The 27,494-nt window shown below is 41.5% G+C and overlaps 2 protein-coding genes across 3 annotated transcripts in view; both read right to left on the bottom strand.

Moving 5' to 3' along the window:
- Positions 1–2,772: 2,772 nt before the first annotated feature.
- vps26bl (vacuolar protein sorting 26 homolog B, like) lies at positions 2,773–12,747 on the bottom strand. 2 transcript variants are annotated; one of them, XM_028595435.1, is made up of 7 exons: positions 12,370–12,747; positions 8,628–8,784; positions 7,100–7,264; positions 6,375–6,550; positions 6,126–6,268; positions 4,802–4,965; positions 2,773–3,260 (listed from the first exon to the last, which is right to left on the bottom strand). In XM_028595435.1, exons 1-6 carry the CDS (start codon positions 12,590–12,592, stop codon positions 4,831–4,833), a joined length of 999 nt encoding a protein of 332 aa, XP_028451236.1. In that variant the 5' UTR covers positions 12,593–12,747; the 3' UTR covers positions 2,773–3,260; positions 4,802–4,830. The 2 variants fall into 2 exon arrangements, with proteins under 2 accessions (XP_028451236.1, XP_028451235.1); XM_028595434.1 differs by lacking the exon at positions 2,773–3,260 and having other exon boundaries at positions 4,692–4,965.
- An 11,164-nt stretch (positions 12,748–23,911) lies between these two features.
- The window catches only part of jam3b (junctional adhesion molecule 3b), a 45,020-nt gene continuing 41,437 nt past the window's right edge, over positions 23,912–27,494 (bottom strand). The window contains exons 6-9 of the mRNA XM_028595843.1: positions 27,338–27,437; positions 27,103–27,232; positions 26,942–26,996; positions 23,912–23,960 (exon numbers count right to left, since the gene is read on the bottom strand). Coding sequence (XP_028451644.1) covers positions 23,925–23,960; positions 26,942–26,996; positions 27,103–27,232; positions 27,338–27,437 — 321 coding nt within the window. The 3' untranslated portion in view covers positions 23,912–23,924. The remainder of the gene's footprint in view (positions 23,961–26,941; positions 26,997–27,102; positions 27,233–27,337; positions 27,438–27,494) is intronic.

Genomic DNA, 27,494 nt, shown 5'->3' with positions numbered 1-27,494 from the left:
TGTCATGTTAGTGAGAGAGACGAGCTTGTGTCTCAGTTACAGTAGGTGTGAATCTCTTTAACTTCTTTATGGCTGAAACCTATATCTATAATGTTCATCAGGAATACAAGTCTCAACAGTCACGGACACAGGAAGAACATGTCAATCTACACAAAGAAGATGGGTTTTTCAGTTACTCCCTTTTAATTTAGAATAAAACAGGAATATAAAACGATTTAAATCAACATTCATAGACAGGGAGATAAAATATGACATGGAAATAATCAAAAGAGGAGGATTGCATCTTACATTGTGCATTTACACTGTACATTTCATAATTCTGTCCCATTTTCAATCTCAGTTTACTCTCGATTACAAACTGGGTTAGTTTAGCTACTGGGTCTGTACCAGTACAGGCAACAATTAAAATTACAGCCACATAAAAATAACAAAAAAACTAAACAAAAAACACGCTGTATATACTCCAAAGCTGCTTTAGGGTTCCGAAATGGAACTTTTCTTTCCTTCCACAGATTCCAGTGAAGTGTTATTGTACCAATGAAGGTAACAGCCAAAATAAAGGACGCCGAATTCGGCAGGGAAATAATGCAGAATATATTCTCTGCTTAGAGACTGGAAGAAAATTATTAGAATGTTTCCATACCCAAAATCTATATTTTATATCTTTTTCTTGTGGAGTTTAAGGTTCTTTACGTTGTTGGTAGTTCCTATCACCACACAACAGCTTTTAAGCATTTTTCTGTTGTTTACTAGCAGACGGAATTGTTGAGGAGGAAACCTTCACGCAATACAAAAATCAATGCAGAGCGGACGGTTGTTTTCCCCTCCGGTGGGGGCAGGACTTAAATGGGATCTGTCTCTACAGCGGCTAGTAGGACCAAGGCCCCGCTCAGTCCTGGTTTTAAAATCCGTCCAGCTCTGTGGACAGCTCTGAGTACAGATGTGAATCACTCAGACCACATTGCGAGGTGGTCTGGGCCACATATAGCCACATTCTTATAGCATACGGGTGTGTGTCCTGGGCCACAATGACGGAGTGCCTGCTGGGACCAGAAGTACGTGCTCACTCACTGGCTTTGTCCACCTCGGTGTATTTTTGCCGTCTTAATATTTTTATTTTTGAGGAAAGTATTTCTCATGTCCCACAAACCACTGAGAGTGAATCTTATTTTTTGGATGTTGGTATCATACCGTCGGTGATGTGTGTGTGAGAGTACGGATTGGTCCGCCTTTTTCTGTCCAAGCCTGGCCCGGGTCTGACAGAGCAGTAACTGAGCCCGGCCCGAGCCAGACAGTTAAAATCTAAATTTTTCTCTCATACCTACGACACATCAGAAATCTCAACAGATGAGCACATCAGCGAACAAATTTAAAACGTTCAATGCCTTATCGCGCTGATGTGACCGAGCCCGACCCGAACCCAAACATCATTTCTAAAATATCTGTCCAAACCCGGCCCGGCCCCGACAGGCTCGGTTCGGGTATCCATCCTCTAGTGCGTGCGTGTGTGTGTTTCCGTTGACCCCAGCCTGCCACCTCTTACCCCCGGTTCTCTGGAGCCCTGTGCCCCATGGTTGACCGCTGCAACACAATCACCTTATTTATGGTTTCATAAAATGTGATGTTGTTTAGCTCAGCCTCTGACCCAACAGCAACTCAGCAGTAAGTCCAGCTCTTCCTCTTATTTCCCTCCACTCTCTCTCTCCTCTGGCCCGTTTGTCTCTGTGCGTTCATGAAGCAGATTCGTGAAGCCACAGGCGCACATCTGTTGCTCCAATTGAAATTAAGCTGTCTGTCCATTGACTCTGTGTGCAATGGTGCCGTGGGTTCCGCCTGAACACGCAGTAAAGAGCACGCCATTTTCCCAAACCTTCACTTTATTCTGCACTTTAAAAAAGGACTACAGACATGCTACATGTACAGTGTCATATATTTAGCCTATAATATCATGCATGTTCAGCACAACCCAAGTGTAAAAAATGACAATGGTCAGGCCCTTCAGCAGCCACAGAGCTGCCTCCCATTCACTAACCCAGTGACAGTGGTAAGAACTGTTCACCCAACAGCTGCTGGTTCATGTCAACTAACATGGTTTGGACACGCCGGTGAGTCTTTCGTCCTCAGACGGTTTAAGCTTGATATCAGGGGGGAGTTGAGAAATTAGCAACGGGGATTATTTCTCTTTTTTTTTGCAAGGGTCCAAAACAATTATTAATAATGTCATAACTTATTTTTAATTTTTAATGTTTTTAAAGTCAAACTTCATCCCTCACCGAGATCATTTCGGCCCGATCCCTTAACGCGATCGGAGTTTAGAAGAGACTGGAGAGGCAGACAGGGATTTCTGCCACCATCAAGCATGCCAAAGGAAGAATCTTTAAAAGAAAGAAGGACAAGCGGATTGTTGGCTCATATCAACACGTTAGGCGTGGGTGGGTGGGTGGGGTGGGGGGGTATCCTTTATTTTAGCAGTTACCTGAACAGCAGTCTGGCGAAAGTGGACGCGTTGCTGTAGCACAACAGTAGAACCCGAAACAATTTACCTCACTGCCAATAAGAGTATGAAATATAAAAATGTCTAATACTTTAACACAGTGATAGATTTTGCGAAGCTGCACAGCATAAAAGCTCGTCAAGCAAACAGTTGCAGGCCAGGGTGATGTAGGTGCTGGGGTCCAGTTTCAGTGCTTCACACTTTGTACTCCTTAGTGGGCTCTTTTTCAGGATGGACAACATCCTTTTTTTTTTTTTTTTTTTTAAGAAAAAGGGGGGAATAAAAAGGAGTCATGGCACAGGAACTCAATGATCTACTCTCCCTGCACAGAGTTTGGGACTTTTCAGTTTCTGAATTTGAATTCTAGCACTCAATATGACAGAGTTGCATTTCTCATACATTCATGTTCTTCACAATACCATTATTTGAAACCTTTTTGGCAGTGAACCCATTTTTTTTTTTTTTTTCCAGGATAGGTGACTGTAGTGGATTAAGAGATGAGCACAGTCTAATTGGGGAGAAAAGGTGGAGCATATCACTGTGGCAGTAGTTCTATAGTATTGCACTGAAACATTTTGGCAATAAACCCTTAGGCACAACGCTAACTAACCCCACAGGGCAGTCAGTCCCGGCAGGACTCTCTTTGTCACTAAACGCGGGTGGAATACTGTCCATATTAGATTTGATGAAGTGATCCCCGGGGATAGTGGAGTCGGATTTTCACTCCGCTCCCGAGCCCTGCCATGAGTCCAGTTTATAAACAGCACTGAGAGCAGAGAAAAGCAGAATGAGATCATAGTGCAAATAAGAAAGCAAGGGCTTCAAACTATCAGAGCCGGTTACCGTGACGGAAGAACAACCCCACAGCGCTCATAAGTGCCACGTTTGTTTTAGCAGCAGTGGCTAAAAGCCAACACTGAGCCACAACCCACTGATACATCAAACATGTCAAATGCTGCATCAAAATGGAATTTTTGTTAAAAAATAAATACTCTACAGCCATGCCTATTTCTGATGAGAGCCTTGGAATGTATGAAAATATTAATCATCGTCAAATACACAAATATGTAAATGTATTTCCTTTCTTTTAGAGCATTTTTAAAGCCTTACTTTTTTTTCCGCTTTCTGTGGTGAGGAGTCATTGCTCTTTTTTTTTATTAATGAAGGAGCAACAAAAATGTAACACATTTTTGAATTCAAACCAAATGAGAGGAGCGGTTTCTCAGCAGAGGGCATGGCAGCGAAATCATCTTCAGTGAATCAATGTCACATTCCGTTGAGTAAACGTACAGAAATGTACTGTACGATCTATTGTTTACCCACTTTGTAGAAAGCTACCGTATGACTACTGTTTCTGCACAGCGCAGTCTTCCAGCCAAGGAAGTAGTTTGAAGGAAAGCTTGTGTTAGAAATACACCCGCAGTGGCTCTCATACCACACCCACACACCCCCCCCCCACACACACACACGATACTGGTCGAACAGTATTTGCAAATTACATCTAAGTGCATCTGACGGGTGAAGTTTGCCCATTGAACTGGATCACAAACTGACAATGGAACTGTCTGATCATGATGTTTCCATGTGGTTAAATTTCACCCAGCTGGTACTTTAAGGCAGGGGTCTTCAACCTTTATTAAGCCAAGGACCCCTTAGCTGAAAGAGAGAGCAGGGACCCCTACATAAAATATATTGTATAAAATGTAGTTGCATATTAAACTGGTCCTACAATAACGTGTGGGCGGCCTAAAACCTTTCTACACAACTTTTTAGTGCATAGAATACTAAGCTATTCAAATAATTGTTGCCATGATTTTATAAATCATGTTTTAATGTTAAACATACATGTGGCAGGGTGAACTGGATCTGTGGATCTTATCGACCTATGGGCCAGTGAGCCTATCATCAGTGGGGTGGGGGAGTTCACAAATTGTGAAGTTGAATTATCTTTGCTAATAATGTTGCAAATAAAATGTTGGACTCATATTAGGATATTTTAAATTTACTTGGAAACTTTCAAAATATTAACAATAATTTGGCGGCCCCCCCCTGTAGGAACCCCCTAGGGGTCCCGGAGCCCCTGTTGAAGATCTCTGCTTTAAGGTGGTTGAAAGAAACCTGCAACTACAGTCTGAGTCGGACTGTTTGAGACACCCACCCCACCCCCCCCCCCCCCACACACACACACACACACACACACACACACACACACACACACACACACACACGAACACGCATTCCATCTCAATGCAAAAACATGATATTCACATTCAGAATGTCTGCACTGTGTTTGGCTCAGACACTCACTACACAGGGGGTGAAGTGCATGCTGGGCTTTAGCCCTCTTCTGCATTGCTCGGGGTCTGGCTCTTCTCTGGGTTGGAGGAGCCTTCGAAGCGCTGGGAGGCGATGATCGCTTGGTGAGACATACTCTTCCTCACTATGTCCCCTTTCCTCCACAGGGTGATCTCCTGCAACCACACAACACAGACCTAATTAAGAACAAGATGCTACAGGGGCTACGCCAGTGGTGATTTCTCACAGCTGACAGACTGAGGGTCAAAATGTTGATCTAGAAATGAACACATATCAAACTTTGTAATGCCTGAATAGTAGGGATTCTTTAACACAATTACACCCATGAGCTGTCCAGTGTCTAGTGTCGCTTTGACTTCTTCAATCAGCGTTCACTTGAATGAATGATTTACTGTATTGGCCATACAGTATGCATGGCTAATAATGAGGTTTAACATTTCAGCTGTCTGCTTGCTCAACTAGCTGAAGGCCTCTATTATAATTCAATTATAATATTTCTTGCATAAGAAGCAGTAGGCTTTAATTACGTTGTTAGCAACTGGCTTTACCGAGCCCTAAATTCAGTTTTTTTTCAAGCCAAGTATCGCTAAATTTGCTCTTCCCCATTAGCCTGACAACCCAGACCCACATCCAGATGTTGGGTCTGGGAACTCACCATTGACAGGGCTCAATCTGAGGGGCGGGATAAACGGTTGTCTTTCAAATTCTCTCTGCACGTAATAGGATAGCGCTACAACCAGGCAGAGCAACGAAGAAGGTAGCGGAGCTAGTTGATAGATTCTCAACTTTAAACTTTTGCCGTATCCGGTCGGAAACACTCTGAACACATCTTCCTTTTTTAAGAATTATTTCTGTGCCGTTCTTTGTTCTTTTCTCAAAGAAAAGCTGAACTCGAAGTCTTCCAGAAGACCGCTGCTCCCAGCAGCAGCAGCCATAAGCCCCGCCCACCGACTCTATACACGATCTGATTGGCCTAACCAGAGTTTGGTGCCCCCTGGCTGCAAATTAAATTTCTTCTTTCAATGAAGGAATACTTTTCTAATTCGGATAAAACTTGCGCGATAGCTATGCTCATCTTATCCGTGGAAGCCGCCGTGTTGTTTAGACTCAACAGTCGCTTCTCGTTGCGTCTCACCTAAACACGCCTCAAAACCAATGCTGATTGGTCGATCGTTTGGGGAACGGCTCCAATTTTTCTCTATCTCAAGATGCCAGACTGATCTGCGAGTGGAAAACTGGAGCTCGCGAGATCAGGACGGTCTCATGAGGCTACACCCAATCGCCTTTCGGGGACACAAAGTTGCAGTTGAAGTACCTGCTGCTTGAAATAGCGCCTTTCCTCCTCGTCTATGAGGACCAGGTTGAGGTAGTACCGCACCGAGAACTTCTTGTTAATGTCCCTCATTGTGGGCGTCATCTCATAGCCTGCCAGAAACAGCCTGATGGGGATGGACTCCCCTGCAGCACAACAAGTCGGAAGCAGATTAGTAGAGTGTGACAAATGAACGCACAACAGAAACACAGTTCATCATCCATCGGAGACGGTTAAAAGCCTCATTGTTACCTCGGACCGGTGCACCGTCCATGATTTCATACTTGGCCATGGTGTCGTTCTCGTGGTAGACGTTTGGCCCGGTGCCGGTCGTCTCCCGCTTGATGATGTCGATCTCCATGTGCTTGATCTTAATCCTCACCAGCAGAAAGTAAATCTTCCCGACAATCACGTCTTTAAGGTGATACCTGCAAGCAAACGGCAAGATCGGTCAAAAACCAAACACTTGTTTTCCCGCTCTCTCGTGCTGTTCTGAAGAAACCAGAATCAGAACACTTTATTGAGCCCCTCAGGGAAATTATTTAGTTGCAGTTGCTCACAGTCAAATTCAAGGTAAAATAAGAGTTAGAAAAGAGCAAGTCAATAAGTGTATAAACTAACATAGCTACAGTAAGAAATAAATAAAAACATTAAGTAGAAGTGAGATTAGGTTAAAAAACTTCTTTCAAATGGATTGTACAAATTCTATCGTAGTGCAGTGTCAACATATATACAGTACACACATAAATAAGTACAATGTGAATAATAAGTAGCAGCAGTGAATGAATAAATAACACATTTTGCACATGCAGCTGATAAATGATTGCAACAAGTAATTATTGTACATAATTGTCCAAGAATATTGAGATGTGATGTGGAGATAAATGCTGCGAGACCAGTTTTGACACTAAGCGTGTACAGGTACAAACAGGTACAATTAACAGGTATACTTCTGATCCAAAAGAAATAAGTCATACTTGGATTTATTGTACTCAAACTCTATGTGTAGACAGTCCTCGATGCCCACTTCCATCTTGATGGAGGAGTTGAGCTCAGGGTAGGTGCTGAGCGTGTGCACCACAATGTCCAGCTCTTTGCTGATGTCATTCAGTCTCCGGCCTACCGTCGCCCTCAGGAAGTAGCTGGAAGAAAACAGAACCGATCCCATGGCTATGAAAGCAGACTACCAGACTGTAGCACTATAACAGAGGATAAAGACGAGGTGCTGCTCAATGCCCAACTAGCAGAAGAAGAACTATTATTCTGCACGTTACATTTTTCAAGGTGTTTTCACTGTTGATTTGTTTAAATGTAAATGGACTGTATTTATATAGAGCTTTTCTAGTCTTAACGACTACTTAAATCGCTTTTAAATAGTACAGGAACCATTCACACACATTTATACACCGTGGCCGAGGCTGCCGTACAAGGTGCCACCTGCCACACACACACACTTGTGGGTGTCTTGCCCAAGGACACTTCGACATGGGACTGCAGGGCCCAATCATATTAGAGAAATACTTCAACTTGTTGGCAAATAGGCTTATTCACTTTCATGCTTAAAGTTAGATTGATACCAAACTCATGTCTGTATGTTAAATATGGAGCGACAACTTTCTAACACTTCATCACTGAGTGTAGATAAGACTCATATACATCCCAATACTGCACCAAGTGCAACTTGCACAATAGGTTTACTTACATCTTTATTAATACTATTTAAACATTTGTACATTTTTATTCCTAACTTGTATTTATTTTAAATATTTGTTCTTGTATTCTATCCTATTTATTATTTCATGTATATTCTGTAGGTGTGCTCTGTGTTTGATATTTTGCTGCTGTAACACTGTAATTTCCCAATAAAATATCAATCAATAAAAATATATCCATCCATCCATCACAAATATGAGTGGTATTAATGTTCTCATCGAATTCTCTGCAAAAAAGTGGATTTCCAAACATGTCAAACTATTCTTTTAACGTGTTATTAGCCTTTTAGCATGTTGCATACTAACTTAACCACCAGTATGTTAACATGCTAACAATAACATATTACCATGCGTCGAGATACCTTGATAACAAGTATTGAGGTATCACTGTGTTGATGCTGTTATGATCATGTCATGATCTTAAGTGTTGGACAAGTAGAAGACGAAGACATATCTGCTAATGTTTGTGATATGGGACTTACACAAATGCGGAAACAAACATAAAGGATAGGATGTGCTGTGGTTTCCTCCCCTTAAGGCATTGCATCAGTGACATGGTACATGCCATCAGCTGACTGTATGGATACTTCAAAACCAATAATTCAGGAGACTTAATGAAGATTCAAGCTAGTGGAATTGAAAAACCCTTTGCCTGCCAACATGAATGTGGCTTTGAACTATTCTAAGTGGTGCTATTTAAATAGAAGTGTATGGTGCATGTGAGAAATTCCTACATAATATAGATTGCAAATAATCCATGCACACCACGCGCAGTGCACACAGCAAAGCTTACCGCAATTTGACGTTCTGACCGGTGTAAGACTCGTAGGGCTTCTCCACATGTGTGAACTCAAAGTCAAACGTCTGGGACTGTGTGAGCTCCCCTGGCCGAGCCAAGTCTTTCACAAGAGACACAAACTCGTGGTGGTTTCCTCTGTCATAGTACAGCTCTGAAATAAGAAACATGACCAGCATCAGACAGCTACAGCGGGCAGTGTTATACATTCTAATAAAGAGTTGGTACAAGCCTTTCCTTCAGTGCTGACAGCTGAAAAAAGCCAAGATTTGATCTGATGGCAGAAGAAAACTGTAATAGGTTTATCTTGACTATTGTCTAAGGCAAATCTGTTTTACCTGAAGTACTACCAGGCTAATGAATAATAATAAACTCATTGACTGGACCATCACAGTTCATCCACTGCAGCTCTAAACAATCGGGTGTGAGGCAGCCTTTGTGTCCACCATATAAACAACCTCAGTTTTTCTTCTTCTTTTTTTTTTTTTTTTTTTTTTTTTTTTTTTTTTTTTTTTAAAAGGCCACCTTAAAAGGTTGCCATTTTGCCATTCAATGCTGATCCAAAGTACTTCTTCTTTATTTGGAAACAAATGGTGGGAAACCGAAAAGGGGAAAAGGAAGGAGCTCATCAGTGGTGAAAAATGTCAAGATGCATTTATGCATGCTCTAAGGCCAGCCACACACTGGCTGCTAGCCGTGAGCGTGTCCGTTTTTATTTCGGCTCCCATGGTAACAGGTTAGAGCTTGCACACTGCCTGCGTCACGCACGTCTCAGGCGCAGCTTGAGCCGCGCGGAAAACGCGTGCCTGCTAGAAATAGAACCGACGCCTATTTTTCACGCGACACGCAAGCGTGTTGGAAGCGTTTCCAGGCAAAATAGAATAGGAAAAGATGTTTATATGTCGTTTTGACACAAATACATTTAATAAATGACATGTTGATGTTTGAAAGTATCTAGATTTCGACATAAATGCAGATATAAATGTAATTTAAAAAAAATAATTATTGATTTTCAAATATTGCACCTGTCAATACAGAACAAAATATTCTGTAGCCTATTTTGCTGTCAATACTGCCGACGTTGTCTTTGCTGTAATCAAATCAGTGTATATTTATGTTGACACGTTTCTGGTGTGTAAAGACATAGAAAAATCCACGCAACCGCCACGCAATTGACACGCAACAGAAACGCCACGCTCACGCCACGCAAGCCAGCGTGTGGCCGGCCTAAGGGTCTGGAAAGGACAAAGTCAGAGGAAATCCCTACTGTTCCTGCAAACTAAGCTAAACTAGACAGACCGCCTTTGAATCAATTACAAAAGAAATAAAAATACAACAGAATGTCCCTTTGAAAGGATGCAAAAAAAGCTGTATCTACTCTGAATGAGAGACTATCTTTTTTTAAATCAAGTGGGTCCTGAGGCTGGCTCGACACTTTGTTGAGGCTGCAGATTTCAAATTAATTTGTTACGGTTTTACTTTACCACAACTAAAAGTTCACCATGTAAAATTGATGCTTTCGGGACACATCCAGAGTTCTGACACAAAATCAGGGTGTGTATTAATAAATGCACTCTAACTTGACAAAAAAAATAAAAAATAAGTTGCGTGATTTTTGATGGTGGAGTATTCAGATCCGTGACAGGAATACAACAATGTAAAAAAAATACTCAATTATCAGTTAAGGTCCTGCATTCAAAATCTTACATCTATCCATATATCGAGGGAACCTCTGTGAGTTTGTGTGACTGACAATTCCTAAGAGCAGACAACAGGAGCATTGTGCTCATATACAGGGCATTAAGGTAGCCATCTCCCGTCTCGGTAATGCTCCACACACTCCGGATCAGGGGGCATAGCACAAAATTCTGGGCCCTGTAGAAAGGCATTTTCTATGGATTCCACATCCACAGCTATTCGTTCTAGCATCTTTTTGGGCCCCTCCTCACATGAGGGCCCTGGGTACTCAGTCCACCCCCCCCTCCCAGTCTTACACCCCTGCTCTGGATGCAGTATGCCTGTTGGCTCAGGCGACAAAATCATGTAATTTCACACTAATGTAAACATTAACAATTAAAAGTTGTTGTCAGCTTTTGCACCCAAATGGCACTTAGGCTCTAGCATTGCTACAGGACAATATGTCTTGACGTGCGTTGCTCAGGTCCCAAGGACACGCCGTGACAAGTGTGAAGTTGTTAAGTATACAGTTCTCGAAAAAAGCTGCACCGTTTCAAACTGCTTTGAACAGGCACTGCACTAAACAGGCACTGAACGTAAAAAAGGTACAAACATATTATCAACTGATTGCACTTTAAGTATGAGAAGTAATAGTACTCGTTATGCAGCTGAATGCTAGATGCCTACTCAACTACTCAATACACTACTGGGCAGTGTCATCTGTAACAAATTCCATTTTTATAACCTCATAATACATTTTCTGTTAAACTCCTACTAGTTGCTATAATTTTACTGTCAGATTAATGCAGTGGAGTTAGGGCTGTGCAATTAATCGAAATTTAATCGTGATTATGATTTTGGCTCCCAATAATCACAAAAACAGAATAATCGATAAAACAATTACTTAGCTCATTACGTTTTGCAAGTAAACTCTTATTTTCTCTTGTGTTCTGAATGAAAAAAATAATGTTTAAATAGGAAAAGTATTAAGGCAAATTTCACAGATGTATGTTATTTTTTTCTGTCGATTTATCTAACTTTTTCCACAGTTTTTTTAAGTTCAATAATTGCAACATCTTTCCAGAAGTCAACGAGTAATCGTGTTAAATTATCGTGATTTCAATACTGACCGAAATAATCATGATTATAATTTTTTCCATAATCGGGCAGCCCTAAGTGGAGTTAGTGAAAAGTTAAATATTTCAATCTGAATTGTTTAGGTGATGAAATGATAGAAGTATCAAGTAATAAGTACAGTAATGAGATACATTTGCTTAGTCCCATTCTCCCACTGCGGAGTTAAACTTCAGGTCGAGTTGTACAGTATAGGCTATTAGTTTTGCATCATCATGTTCAGTGTTCAAGATCAGTTTTGCTAATAGACCTTTTTCACGGCAGACATGTTGACATGTCATAGTAGGAAAAGCACAGGTGTACTCAAACCCATTAATGATGGCTGCATTCCACTTAGGAGAGGTCCTGGTATTGTGCATGCTGACTCACTGAAATAGCTTACTTGGACACTTGATGGAATTGAGCCATTGTTACAGTGATCAATTTCAGCTGTGCTTTTCCTACTATGACAAGTCAACATGTCTGCTGTGAAAAAAGGTCCATAGCACAACAACCTTTATTTGCAAGCTGCTACTAATTGCATTACGGGTAACGTCAGGCGTGGACTTTTATTCGTAAACTAGCAACAAGCTATGGCTACAAGTCACAGTTGTAATCTGACATAACAGTTTTCAAAAGAAATAGGGTCAGAGGTGTATGCGACAGCTAGCCAATGGCTGGTGTGTCAGTTGAGGTTAGCATGCACTCACGTCTGTCACGAGACCTGACACTTGTTACAACGGTCAGGGCCAGCGTAGCTTTCCGAGTGCTACACACGTCCCTCACGGTGGTACATTTAATAAACTGGTGGTACATTTAATAAACTCCACCGTGGGAGAGTTTAGTAGTGGAGTCAGCGCCTGGAGCTAGCTCCCTAACATCTCCTGTAATACTTTGGCTACTTTTCTCAGCGGGCTCGGTGTGAAACGCAGGCCTGCCAGCCGCTCACCTATCTGGCCAACAAACTCAATCTTGATGCCGTTGTGCTCCAGCCTCTTTCCCGAGTACTTGAGCGTCACGTTGACTTTCCCCGACACCGTTTCGCCGTCGTAGAAGAGAAAATATTTGTCCTTCCTGCCGTCTTCGCTTTTATGCTCCGCTTTCTTTCTGGTTTCGGCGTCATTCAGAACTATATCGATGTCCGCACTCTGACCAAAACCAAAGAAGCTCATAGCTGCTGGTCAGCCAAGCGCTCACTGGATCCTCCTTTTCTTATATAAAACAACACACTGGACTTTCTTCTCGGTTTTTTTTTTGTTTGGCTGTAAAATGTCTTCACTCCAGCGCAACGCTTCCTAGATTATTGAATATTTCGAGTTACAACCGGTTGAGTACGCATGCGCGGACAGTCACGTGAAGGAAAGCTGTATTTATAAACCGATTTATTTTCTTTTTCTTAGCTTTTAAAAAAAAAAAAACTCGAGATAAAAACTACACGGGCAATGATATACTAGCAATATAAGGTTGAATTGTGCTATTTAAAATTAATACATGTTCTCATTACAAGGAATGTGTCTGCACTTTTTGGGCGCAGTATCAACAGGCAGGAGAAACTCGGGCTTTACCGTCCGGAGTACAGCCTTTCAGGTACTCTTCAGTACCTCCCTCCAGTGGTTCCCTACATTTTTGGCTTGCGTGCCTACCTGTTACCCCCCCCCCCTCGTAACAGGTTATGGCATTCATATGAGTTATGAGCAGTTCAAAAAGGGCTTAAATGTTTCCAAATAAAGAAATACCTTTGTCCAACAGAAAAACAATTGGCTAGTCTGGTTTGGCTGCTCAAACATGTACAATCTCAAGTCCTAACACAGGGGCAAACAGGTGCATAGGTTACTGCATCCAACCACTGCTGCAAAACATCAATCTTAAAGCTCCATCCAAATAGTTGTCATCAGTTTTTCAGGCAGTCCAAAACTATTTGCCTGATCCAGTGTTGACTCTATGCTGCAGGCTGATGGTACTGGGCCCTTACACAAGCTTTGAAGTGGAAACTGCAAGTAGCACAGAACAAACTGGTGAGAGTCATCTGTCTGTTGGAAAGTGTCAGTTCTACAACTTCACTGGCTTCTATTGGAGGATCAAGTGTATGCACAGCTGTTTCTATACGCAGGGTGTTTCTAAATGTGGGTGCATTATGCATAGGGCCCCTAGAGCCACCAGGGGGCCATTTTAGGCCATTCTTTTCTTTTGTTTATTTTTTAGAAATTAAAATGACCGGTTTCTCGTGTGTTTAATTAAAGCACATCCATGACTATATTGAAAAGTAATTTTTTTGTTTGTTTAAAACATTTTTGGGGGCATTTTCGGCCTTTATTTTTGACAGGACAGCTGAAGACACGAAAGTGGGGAGAGAGAAAGGAAGAATGACATGCAGCAAAGGGCCGCAGGTCGGAGTTGAACCCGGGCCTGCTGTGTCGAGGAGTAAACCTCTATACATGGGCGCCCGCTCTACCAACAGCTATATTGGCGCCCTATTGCAAAGTATAATGTGTAAATGAAATGGGAAAAGCCTGATATGTTTTAAGTTCAGCTTGTAAGGCAACAAAAAGTAACAAGCTTTGGGGGGACATTGGGTGTATATTGTAAAGGGACATTATATTGTGATGTATAATTATGTAATAAATAATAAATAACAGAATTTCAGTAGTATACAATATAAATAATACTTTCGTTTGATAAATTGTGTTTACTGACTTAAGGAACTTTGCCTCTGCCAGCTACTGACAGCCACAGAAGTCCAACTCCTCTTAATGCAACGATTACACCGGGAAATAGATCACGGTGGTCTTTTTGTAATATTCAGTTATAGCCTAACTGTTTAGTTGTTACTATGTATGTCTTAAGTACATGTCGAAACATCTTCCAGCATTTCCAAGATCTTTTATTTTTTTTGTTGGTCTATTTCCACCTCAACATACTGACTGATGATTAAAAAAAACAACAACAACAAAACACTTGCCAGCATGTTGTGCTGCTTCTAATCACAAGAGGTCAGGAGGTCAAGAGTTTGAATGCAGTCAAACATGCTCCATTAAAGTCATTTTGGTGTCTGGAAATTGTCACAGCAACAACAAATGCACCTGTGTACCAATATTTTACTGTCAAGTTATTGTTGCTTGGCTCGCTTTTGCTTGAGCGATCACTTAGTCTGCCCAACAAGTGGAGGAGAAACAGTCCTGTGATGGCAGTGCTGCACCACCAGAGGGCAGAGTCACACATCAGGAGACAGATCAACCTGAACGCCCTCCTTAGTTCCACTTCAGTTGAGGGGGGGGGGGTTTCATTCCTAATATTTCATGCCGTTATTCAGTATTTAACATTTCCATGATAAATCCTCCACATATTATAAGCACTGCGTGTTTGTTTTTTTAACAGTATTTCTAAATTCTTGATATGGAAAAGCTTAAAAAAGGTTTCCACTGAGAAACAGTGGTGACCGGTCAATACCACATGTTTAATAAAAAGCAAATATCAGCCAAATATGCCAGTAAATATGCCCATACATCAGTCAAACAAGTCAACACCGTTCAGCCACGTTTCACACATACACACACACACACACACACACTTGTGAAAAAAAATAGATAATGATCCTTCCTTGTTGACTAGTTTTATGATCAAACATGACAACAGTTAAAATGGCTGCCCTGGGGCTTTTATTTTGTAGGAACCGAGTTGTAATGTTCTTTCATAACAATGACTCACTTTTGAGACTGTAAAAGAAGTCTAAAATGGTCCCTCAACAGCCTGCTGGAACATCGCGGTGTCACATAACTCATTCTCATGTTTGGGCACATGACTTCAAACTTTGAACAAGCAGAGCCCTTCTAGCTGGAACCATGGGAGAGCAGTAGGTACAGCTGTGGCCCCGTCTCATACAGACAGATATCTTGTCAATGTGTCAGTTCATCACATCATGCTGAGATATTTTCTAAATAGGCTACATCCTTAGAACGATTTTTCTCCCGTCTCTTTTCCTCCTCTCTGTCTGTTTGTTCACTGCAGCCATCAATAGACAAACTGGCGTGTATCTCTACTGTCTATTGATATTAGAATTAGAGGGATAAATCATCCGATGTTGCAGCAGTACATAGGTTTCCTACCACTCAAAAGGGCACCTGCTAGTCCTAAAGGAAGTCACATGTGACGCAATCTAACTGCTGCTTTACTGGCTTTTCAAACGTGACAATATTAAAGTGTAAGCGGATCCCCACAACTTGTTGAGTAGGGAACAGTCCAGTGTGTCTTGCAAATTGCCAGGAATCATCAGAAATCAGCAACTCTGTGTCAGAATTGATCAACCCTTTTGTCAGTCAAGATGCTATAGGACATGGTGACGGTGCGAGAGCTAATAATAAAGTCTCAGTGATCTGTAACATATTCATTTGCTTTCATTGGATTTCATGATGAAATTGTCTTGTAAAGATAAATACCACTGACTTGAAATATTTTACTTTGAAAACCAGCTGTCTGTCTGCATTTATGATTGAAACTTGACTTGAAGTGTGTTTTAGGGTAAACACATTTAGAAAAATTGAAGTGGGTGCTTCCTGGCGCCAACGTGACGACCCATCTGGTGAGGGCAAAGGGAAGCAACGTGTTGGTAAAAAAAAAAAGGGGGCACGTGGGTGCTGCCTATAAACAAAGAAACAAAGAGGCCTAACTGAAAGAGAACTCTTTAAAATAAGAGCTAAATAGAAACACTCACTAATTAGGCCAACTTTCAACACATGGGAAGGTGCCAGTGGCAACACCAAAAGTGAACCAGGGACCTTTGGTTCTCATCTCTCTCTCCCTGCACATTTCCTGTCACCCTCGAAAATAGAAGTGATTAACCCTCGGGTCAAATCTGACCCATTTTTTATTTAAGTTTCTATATCAGAATTTGGGGTTTCTTTCAACCAAATTGTCAAAAAAAAAACATTGCGAATGGTTCCGTACAATGCTCTTCACAAGTAAAATAAATGATCAGTTCACTACTTTCATTGAATTTAGGTGTTTTATTTTATTTGACAGCATTTTAAGAGTAATTGATGAAAGAATGTTAAAAAAAGTGACAAAAATGTCAGATAAAGCTTAAGAAAAAAAACTGACAAAAACATCTGAAAAAGTGGCAAAACAAATCGACAAAATTGTCAAATAAAGGTGACAAAGACATCGGGAATAGCGACAAAAGTGACGATAAAGAAAAGTTTTCATTTTTAAATTCGGACCCAGAAAAACAAAAGGGGTTGCATGGTCGACAGCAAGACAGCACAAGGGTTAAGGCATGATGCACAAAGAAAAACTGCTTGAATTCTGTTGCTGACATTTTGATGTAAAAATCAGGTCAAGTTAAAAAAGTTCCTGAATTTTGCATCTGAATTTCACCAGTCCAATTTGAGCACTTCATAACCTTACTTGAATTTTTAGATCTGAAAATAACCCACGCAGTTTGAGCAACTTCAACATAGTTGTTGTAATACTTGACGCAATCGGTTTACGGTCAGGACCTTAAACCACTTCAAGTCAACTTGAATTCATCTGGTGGAAATTCAAAGCGTGTCAGGGTTGGAGAGCATGAAAACAGGGGCAAGGACCCAAACGCAGACGAGGACAGGGAGACTGGTGCAGTGCAATGATTTATTTAGAAAAAAAAAGGCCTGAAGGCAAGAGAGTCCAAAGGAAGGTCAGGTAACGGGGTAACACAACAAAACAAAAGAAACAAAGCTAAGTTAAAAGACAAGTACAACCATAACACATACTGCAAATATGTGGAATGGGACACGCTGGTAAGCTATCTGAAGCTTGTGTATGGGGGCCCAGACACTAGCAAATATTACACATTATAAATACTATCATGTTGTTTGGATAAAAAAAAAGGAAACGTGTGTTCTACAATCTCATTTTCAAAAGAAGAAACCCTAACTACCCTAACCCTTCCTAAGTGATCCCAAGACATTTAGTCCATCAGTCTAAGCATTGGTTAAATCGATCAAATGCAATACACACAAGTCAGCATAACCGTAGAATTAAATCAAAGGATTTCAGAGTCACTAGTTTAGAGTATTCAAGATTTAACATATTTCAGTAGTAGCTGTTGTCTTAGTCTCTTTCTGGAAGCAGACCCAGACAAAGACATTTTTCCAGTGTTATCAACCTTATTCCAGACCGGTGGCCCTCTGCAGACCACGCTGAAGCGTGTGCATCTCAGTTTCCATTTTTTAACCTTAATAAGATGCTTTTTCCTTGTCTTGTTTGTATGCGAGGGTGAGTAGATTAGAATGAGGTCACCATGACCATGATATGGAACACGTATGACTTTCTTCTGTAGAAACTGGAATTGGACCAGTATAAGCGCAGTGTCTGACGAGGGAAGGAGATGCAGGTGAGCAGGTGGTTTGAGCTGACCAGTGACGTGGGAACAAGCTGACAGCCATTGGCTGTGGCAGTCAGGTGATGTGGAAATGGAGGCAGAATGTCATAGATGTTGGTTTAAGGATTAGGGCATGTGGCTGGACATGAGGGGTCAGAGAGCCAGACTGAGACAGGGAGAGAGAGAAACTTGGATGGAAAGATGGGTTTTAAAATCAAATAAACCCATGCTATTATTGTAGTAGAATTAAGCCCCCATTTCAGCACTAAAGGCAGAGTTTTCTCGTAAACAAAAAGATTTATGTTAAAGCTATAAGTGTGTAGTTTCTGTCTCCCCCATGAGGAATTCTAAGTAATGACAACAACAGTGTCGGCACGTCCACATGATACAAGCCTTCCGTGATCGCGCGCTAGTAGCCAAGGAGGACACGGAGGATTAAAAAAACATGGACTCTTCAGACACCACAATCTTCTGAACATAGTCTTACTGAGAGATCCAGAGAGAGATGTGTGGAGCTGATAGTCTTCATTAGCTTTGTAGCAACTCTTTTGGTAATGGCTTGAATGTAACGGATGTTTATTAATATCAAAAAGTTACGCACTAAAGCTTTAAATTCAGCATTTCTTACCCAAATACTGTGTATTTTTGAAGCCTAAACATGATGCATATATATATATATATATATATATATATATATATATATATATATATATATATATAAAATTGTTTACATGTTTGCTAGCTTGAGATCGTCACTGCCTTTGGTAGCACACTGGCTAGGCTTTTTGTAGCATGTCCCATGCCACCCACTGTCGAGCAGCAGGCGTGTCCTTGTGCACAATACAAACGAAACGTGAAGCCACTCTTAAAAACATACAGTATATAGGCTTTTGGTTCTAGAAATCCCTTCAAACACTTTAATGCTGAGAATATGGTATATAAATAGAAAGGAATTCATCTGGAATTTACTGAACAGATGAGCCGGATTGTATGGCGGTAAGAGGATGCAGGGCTGATGGGAAATGGCGGGCAGTGCATACCAGCACAACTGACCACAGATCTGTGGCTCAGCATAGCGAGAAACTCCCTCGTTTTATCTCACTAACTAAACAAGACCTCCTTAACTTAGGACACAAATACGGCATAACTTTCAGAGTTGTGTGCAGATACAACGAGTCAGCCTCTAGAAACGGGATATGTTCAACAAAATGTCCTTCATCCGACTGTAAATATCTTTTATCAGTCAGAAAAGGCCTATAGATAAAGTCAGAAAAGGGTTTTTTCATCCCACGTTGAACCAGATGGGTGACCCAAGCTTTAATAGATTTTTCTGTGAATTAAATCAAAGTGTCCATTGGCTCTGCGGCAAACTACGATATATATCAACCGTGCTGAGCTCATTGATTATAATGCTCTTTATCCAGGATCTTGCTGCCAGTTGGCACAGTTACCAGAGAGGAACAAGAAGGCTGTTTTCAGTGCAGAAAGTGTAAATGGCTTAAGTCCCACTAATAGAGTACAGCTTTAGATCAACAAAGATGCTGTCAGTGGGATATGTGACGGACTTTCATGCATGAATAGGATTTCTGTGAACAGCGGGAGACTCTGGAGTGGTCGAGGAGGATTTGAAGTAGCGGAGAAATTATGATGAAATGACCGGCAGCACAGATGGAAGAAGCATCTATATATATACACACACACACACACACACACACAGGGCGTTTCACTATCTTTGTGGGGACCCGTCATTGACATAATATATTCCCTAGCCCCCTACCCTAAACTTAACCCTTGTGTTGACTTAGGGAAAAATTAGGGAAAAATTTTATAATTTAAAATGTTGGAAAAAGCAAAAACAAACTGTGAAAAAAAGGCGTTTTTTTTTCAAGGTTGACCGGAAGACCGCACAACTAAATGCCTAACCTTAACCATCACAACTAAATGCCTAACCTTAACCCTTACCCTCACCCTAACCATAACCTAATTCTAACCCTAATCCTAAAACCAAGTCTTAAACCTCAAACAGCCCTTTAAAGTTGTGGGGTCCAGCATTTTGGCCCCCACAAAGCTATCCGGACCCCAAAAGTATACTGGACTCCCGGTTTTTGGACCCCGTGTATATAGTTAAACAAGAACACGCACACACACACACACACACACACACACACCAGAAAGAAAAGCAAACACAAATGTCTCCAGTAATATTAGAAGTGAGTTTTATTAATCACAAATAGGGTGGTTCTAAAATGAACAAAAAAAAACCCGAGCAGGCCCCAAATGGACATTCTGTTGGATGTGAGTTTGGTTTTTCTTACATGTTGTACCAGTCCTCGGTCTAGCACAGTCTAACATCGCTGCCATCCTTGAGTTAAAAGACAACGGTGAGTTGGTCTGGTTTAACGTTCCCCCTAAAACAGAACACGCACTGGAAAACCATCTCTCACGGTCACGTAAATATAATCTCTATCACTGCCGCCTTACAACATCCAATCAGATTACACACAGACGTGTGGAGGACTTCCTGTCTGTGGGGTACACGTACCGTAGCTGCTGCACATGAACTCCTGCTTGTTGTTGTGGCTGACCCTTTGCACGAACTCTGCTTTATAAAATGCTCACAATGCCTGAATAGTTAGAGCACCATTTCAGCTGCATGGCACTTTTATGAATACTGAGTCAACTCTGGGCTTGAACGCTGTGTTCAGCGTAGCAGTGGTAGGTTGCCGCCTGTCTGTGTTATAAATGAAAAATGTACCTGTTTTTTTTTTTTTTTTTTTTTTTTTAAACGTGTTATTAAACCAGAGCTCAGATATAAATGTCCCCGCTTTGGGCTTCCATCTTTTTCTTTTGCCTAATAGTGCTATGCGTCTTTACCAAAAATAATTCACACTATATGTAGGCACTAATATATTTCTAGTTCTACTTCAACATAGCTACACCTTCAAATCTATGAAAAACAAAGCTATTTACAAATTTGCAGATACGTATGTAAAGAAAGGGACGTGGAAATTCGCGGTGACATCATTCCTCTCAAACGCCGGGGCTTGTGGGTAAATGGATGACGACGCCTCCGAGTGTCACAGCAGTGGACGTGGAACAGGGCATGGCTGCGGAGAAACCGGACTAATGTGAAGGCAGAAGGCACTTAAGAGGAATGACGTTAGTAGAAACGAGGAGGGGAACTGTATGCATCTGTGTGCTGCGTGACTTGGACCTGCGTGACAGGATTCATCGGGAACTCTACTGGGATAATTAGTACACCAACGAAACGTTTCCTCTTGGTTCCTTAATGCAACTTGGAAAAAGACCCGAGCGGTGTTTCTTCTTCCTATGTGCAAATGTTGGGCAGATCGTCTCTCACCATGACTGATATTCAGTTAACATTTCACCACACTTGCTGATTATCAAACAGCCGAACAAGAGATTGACACGAGCTTCCGTGGAAGTTAACGTGAACACCAATTGTTTTTGTCTGGGGGACTTTGAAACAGGGAGCTGTTTGTTCTGAATACTGACCCGAGGGCTCGGATCACGACTGCATCTGCCATGCTGTCGCCAAGAAGCTCGTGCTCACGTGCTATGAATCACCATGTGATGAAATGTTACCTTTTCTCAGTCTTACAAATGGAAAGAGTTTCATATCGCCTCAAATTGGACATTTTTCACCACTTTACATAATCTTCAGAGAGAGCGAGAGAGAGAGAGAGAGAGAGAGAGAGAGACACAGCAATTACAAATATCTATATACAATCAATACAAGTGTTAACCCTCCAGACCCCAGCTGTATGTCACTGTGACTGTATGTCGGGTCAGGGCTGTTTGCCTTCAGCTTTGCTAAGAGGAATGAGTACAATAGGAGTTTCAGTCACACCTAAGAGGAGCTTTCATTACAACTACCTAGTCACAGCTAAAGGTTAGAAATGTTAGATGAGGTCTACTCTCTAATTAGCACAAATATAAGCAAAGATCGTTTGCAAACAGATTGGACATCAGCAAATATCAACCAGGATTTATGCCAAAGATTGTGTTCAATGGGCTTTACCTGACTGTAATAGTCTGTGTGTGTGTACTGTAGAGTCACTGGTGTTCTTGGTACCTTTAGTAATTGTAGCCTGAAAATAGGCGAGTCAGTAAAGGGTAACTTCGGGGGGGTTTCAACCCATATTTTCCTAATGTTTTTGTGTCCAAGTGAGTGATGGAAACACAATCTTTGAAATTGGTCCAGTATTAAACTAGACCGCGGCGAAACAAGCTGCAATGCACGTCCACTTAAGTTCTGTTTTTGCCGCTGACAGACTCAGATTATTATTCTAAGTGTCTGACAACATTATGAAAGGATCCCTACAGAGATAGACCTTTTTGTCAAAGAGTCAGATCCTTTTTGTTTAACAGCCCCGGAATCGCTACTACTATATACTGTATCCTTTCCATTATGTTGTTGACACTTAATAATAATAATCAGAGCCCGTCAGCGGCACAAACAGCACTGTAGTGGATGGAAATTGACGCCGGTTACAGCGTTCTTGCTTAACACTGGACCAATTTCAAAGATTGTTGTTCACATTAGTCACTTAGACCTAGGGTTGGGTACTGTTTGGATTTTTACGATTCCGATGCCGAACCGGTACTTTTAAAATGATTCCGATTCCTAAACCGATTCTTGAAAAACTGAAAAATGACATCAAAGATGTAATATTTTAACTAGTGATCACGTGCAGTGAATGGTTAATATGCTTTTACGCCGGTTTTGGTGAGCCCAGAGGGAAAATATGGCATTTTAAAAGTACGGCAGCTAGCTAACGGTAGACTACAGAGAAAGTTTCGGAGCGACCGAGGGAAAATATTTCAGTTGACGCATTAAGCGGAACCGAAATGAGGAACCGAAATTTGCGTTGTAATCCGATCCGATTCCTACCGGATACTTTTCGGTACCCAACCCTACTTAGAAATCAGCGCATGGAAAAAAAGAAAGGTTACAGGTTGGAAAAAAACCCGAAATTACCCTTTAAAATAATAGTCTGTCACTCACATTTACAGAAAGCTCTTTGTTCTCTCTATCAGGTCACCCAATTGGTTTCATTCAGAATTCAAATCAAGGCTTTTACACAGTCAAATCAGAGTCAGAGTACCATGACTGGTGTTAAAACTTAGTTTTCTTTGGGTCTGGAAGGTTAACTAACAAACCCTGTATTACTATTATCATCATAATTAGAATTATAGTGTAATACTGAACGTACATATGACAGCAAAACTCTATCCTGGACAGTAAATTCAATATATACAAGATTAACAGCAAGCATAGAAGGACACTTAAAATCAAGAAAATGCAGCACTGATTGTGCGCAGTGTTTCACAGCATTTGACTGGCACTCTTCAAAGCCTCTTACTAAGACTATCTACAAACATGAACGTGGAAGTCTCTCACAACAGAAAGGAGGGGGGAGATATTAAATATGTAAGACCGCCGATCAAGAGCCACATCTTGAGATTCTGAAAGTCATTTTTCATTTGTCTTTTCCTTTCTTCTGATTTACACAGGTGTAAATGCTTGCAGCTCGACGCAAAGTGGTTAAAGTGTTACATATTTTTATCCACAACCAAATAAAAAAAAAAAAAAAAAACATGTTAGTATTTTACAAATATTTAAAAAAGTAAACCTTTATCTATAGGCATTTTAAAATATATTCCATCAAAAATAGTCTGACAAATTTCAACAGTAGAAAAGAAATACAAATGGCAAAAAGATTCGAAGCAAAAGTAGAAAGGTTGGAGGAAAGAGACGCCTCCTTTTCTACCTGGCAGACTAAAGAAATGTTTCCTCTCCTCCACCTCGGGTGGGGTTTAAAAACCATGCAATTAACTGTAAAGTAAGCACTCCATAATTTAGCAAAAAGCAATCAGTTGGTGGTGATAAAAGTTGAGGAACGGATCGCCGTCCCTACGTGTGGAGTAGTTTGACGTAGTTGTCCTGTGAAATCTTGTCACCTTTGGCAAACTCGAGTAGTTGGATTTCAGCCCGTGCTGAGAGCTCCGAGCATGAGCCGTGGCAGCTCCGTGGGTCAGACAGCGTGGAGCGCAGTCCCACGTGTCATGTCTTCCATTCAGCACAGGGCCCCCTCATCTCCCCTCCCCCCCCCCCCCATCTCTTTTCAGATCACGAATGACGACTTGTGTCGGAAATCCCCCTGCAGAGAACAAACAGGAAAACAGGAGTTTAGTTATCCATCGTATTGCAGAAGGAGTTCAACAGTAATGCAGACACTCTTCTTCCATTTGCCCCCTGCACCACAGACTCTTTGCCTTTACTGTACGCAGACTGATCATGGTTATTGCTGCGTGAATAACCCTGTACACTTAAATTAAATATGATTTTGTTGTTTGTTTTTACTTACTTTCTCTAACAGCTCAAATTGGCCTTACTTGACACTTTGGGAATTTGGAATAAAACTTTTTTGTTTTTTATTTTATATTTAAGTAGGTGATGAGCCACACCTGGGCCCAGATTTATAAACCTCTGTGTACGCGCAAAGACGGAAAGCTGCGTATGCATTCTTTTTTTATGACATTGAGAAATCATGCATTATAATTTAACGTCAAGAGAGATACTCAGTGATTTGGTTTAGATTGCTAATATCAAAGTGCTTCACAATAAAGGATCAAGTGAAAAGAACACAAACAAATAAATATAGGGAAATAAAAGGATGCCTCCAGTAAACATGAGGATGAAACGGAACACACAAACTCAAAACTACGTTCATAAAGACTTCTTTGATTGACATGGTGCAAACTGCTGTGTAGACTGCAAAAGAATCTGTGAAACCTGAACATCATTCAGAATTTGTCCCTCATCTTTATTTTTCCATCTCTCACCTTATCATATCAGCAAAGTGTGTGTGTGAGCTGGTCTTTTATTCATTCAGACCTGAGCTGTGTTCAACAGGTGTAATTATGTGGCTCTTATCCTGTTTTTAACTCTTGTGTATGCATTTGCATTGTGTTTATTATAGGAATCTGTGTTATGGTATGTATGGAAATGTGTGTTTATGTGTGAGCTGCTGGATACTCGAATGTCCCCCCGGGGATGAATAAAGTACATATTTTATTCATCATTCATATGTATGTTTGTATGTATGTATGTATGTATGTATGTGTCTGTCTATATACAGTGGGGGAAATAAGTATTTGACCCCTTGCTGATTTTGCAGGTTTGCCCACTTACAAAGAATGCAAAAATCTACAATTGTAATCATATGTACATTCTAACAGTGAAAGACAGAATCCCAAAGAAAATTCCAGAAAATCACATCATATGAATTTATTAAAATTGATAACCATCTGATGAGGAAAAACAAGTATTTGACCCCCTGGACAAACAGCAAGTATTCTGGCTCCTACAAGCCAGTTAGTCTTTCTTTAAGACACAGCCCCAATCCGAACCAATTATCTACATCAAATACACCTGCCTCACCCAGTTACCTGTATAAAAGACACCTGTCAACATCCAAACAACCAGCATCCAACATCACCACCATGGGCAAGACCAAAGAGCTTTCTCTGGGACATCAGGGACAAGATTGTTGATCTGCACAAGGCTGGGATGGGCTACAAGAGAATCGGAAAGCAACTTGGAGAAAAAGATCAACTGTCGGTGCAGTTATCAGGAAATGGAAGAAGCACCACACCACCGCCAACCTCCCTCGGTCTGGGCCTCCACACAAGATCTTGCCTCGTGGGGTGTCCCTGATCATGCGAACGGTGAGGAATCATCCCAAAACCACAAGGGGGAACTGATGAATCAACTGAAGGCAGCTGGGACCACAGTTACAAAAGAAACGGTTGGTAACACACACGCCCGTCATGGATTGAAATCCTGCAGCGCACGCAAAGTCCCCCTGCTCAAGAAGAAACATGTACAGGCCCGCATGAAGTTCGCCATTCACCACCTGGACGACTCAGAAGAGGCCTGGAAGAAGGTGATGTGGTCAGATGAGACCAAAATAGAACTTTTTGGCCTCAACTCAACTCGTCGTGTTTGGAGGGCAAAGAACACCGAGTACAACCCAAAGAACACCATCCCCACCGTCAAGCATGGTGGTGGCAACATCATGCTTTGGGGGTGCTTTTCAGCCAAGGGGACGGGACAACTCCATCGTATTGAGGGGAGGATGGACGGGGCCATGTATCGTGGAATTCTGGACCGACATCTCCTTCCCTCAGTGAGAGAGCTGAAGATGGGTCGAGGATGGGTGTTTCAGCACGACAACGACCCTAAGCACACCGCCAAAGCAACAAAAGAGTGGCTGAAGAAGAAGCACATCAAGGTTCTGGAGTGGCCTAGCCAGTCTCCAGACCTGAATCCGATTGAAAATCTTTGGAGGGAGCTTAAAATTCGAGTTGCCAGGCGACAACATCCCTGCCGAAATGTGCACAAACCTTGTCACCAACTATAAAAACCGTTTGACATCTGTGCTGGCCAATAATGGCTTTTCTACAAAATATTAACATGCTGTTTGTCCAGGGGGTCAAATACTTGTTTTTCCTCATCAGATGGTTATCAATTTTAATAAATTCATATGATGTGATTTTCTTGAATTTTCTTTGGGATTCTGTCTTTCACTGTTAGAATGTACATATGATTAAAATTGTAGATTTTTGCATTCTTTGTAAGTGGGCAAACCTGCAAAATCAGCAAGGGGTCAAATACTTATTTCCCCCACTGTATATATATATATATCAATCTATCGATCTATCTATCTATCTATCTATCTATCTATCATTTATACGTGGTAGAAATGGTCTATGCATGTTTATTGTGCGTGCATCATTTCTACAACTGGGCCCTGGTGTGTGGCAGATGCAGACCAGGTGTGGCTCACTGAAGGAGCAAACAGGTATCTCTGTGTGTTTGAGCCCATTAACCATCATTTGTACACTTGTTAAAAGGTTATTATTTTTGGCATTTTTAGGCCTTTATTTTAGACACGACAGCGAGACATGAAACGAGAGAGAGAGAGGGGGAATGACATGCAGCAAAGGGCCGCAGGTCAGAACTGGACCCGCGCTATACCAGGTGAGCTACCCAGGCGCCCATCATTTGAATACTTTGCATTTAATAGCACACTCTGCAAATTTGACAGGCATCTGAATCTCACTACTATCTACAAACCTCATCCTCCGTCCTGACGTAGTCCACTCCATCTCCTTTAGCTGGAACTTTGTAGCTAAAAAGACACAGAGCACGTTATGGTTTCATGGATGACACGGTTGGATAGAGAGAGGAACACATTAGTTGATCATGTGAATGGTTGGATGGTCTTCATGTCTTACTTGTTCCCCATCTGTTTTTGGCTGGAGAAGTAGCCTCGCTTGTATGCACAGCAGATCCCCGCTGTTATACACAAGAGCACTACGGCCACCACCAGCACTCCCAGTACGATCCCCACAACGTCAATATCATCTGTGGAATTCATGTGAGAATGTAGACATTAGACACTGACAATGGGTCAACCTGGCGGCGAACAATGTCTGTGTGTGTGTGTGTGTGTGTGTGTGACACACTCACAGACTTCCATCTTCTGGGGCGGACACTCGGAGTGTCCTGCGTCGTTCTTCGCTCGGCAGAAGTATTCGCCTGCGTCTTCTTTTCTGACTGCGATGAAGTTCTGCATCGGGGAACATTAATGGAAGTTTGATTAATTATGTTATGTCATAAACATTTA

The sequence above is a fragment of the Perca flavescens genome, chromosome 13 (assembly GCF_004354835.1).
Source record: "Perca flavescens isolate YP-PL-M2 chromosome 13, PFLA_1.0, whole genome shotgun sequence".
Taxonomy (NCBI): Eukaryota; Metazoa; Chordata; class Actinopteri; order Perciformes; family Percidae; genus Perca; species Perca flavescens.
The sequence above is the reverse complement of the archived record's forward strand: the minus strand, read 5'-3'. Positions and strand labels throughout refer to the sequence as shown.

Coding starts and splice junctions, on each gene's coding strand:
- vps26bl (XM_028595435.1), bottom strand. CDS start 12,592: ATGAGCTTCTTTGGTTTTGGTCAGAGTGCGGACATCGATATAGTTCTG. Junction 6,269..6,374: donor GGACGGTGCACCGGTCCGAG/GTAACAATGAGG, acceptor GTTGTGCTGCAG/GGGAGTCCATCCCCATCAGG. Junction 4,966..6,125: donor GGCGCTATTTCAAGCAGCAG/GTACTTCAACTG, acceptor GTGTGGTTGCAG/GAGATCACCCTGTGGAGGAA.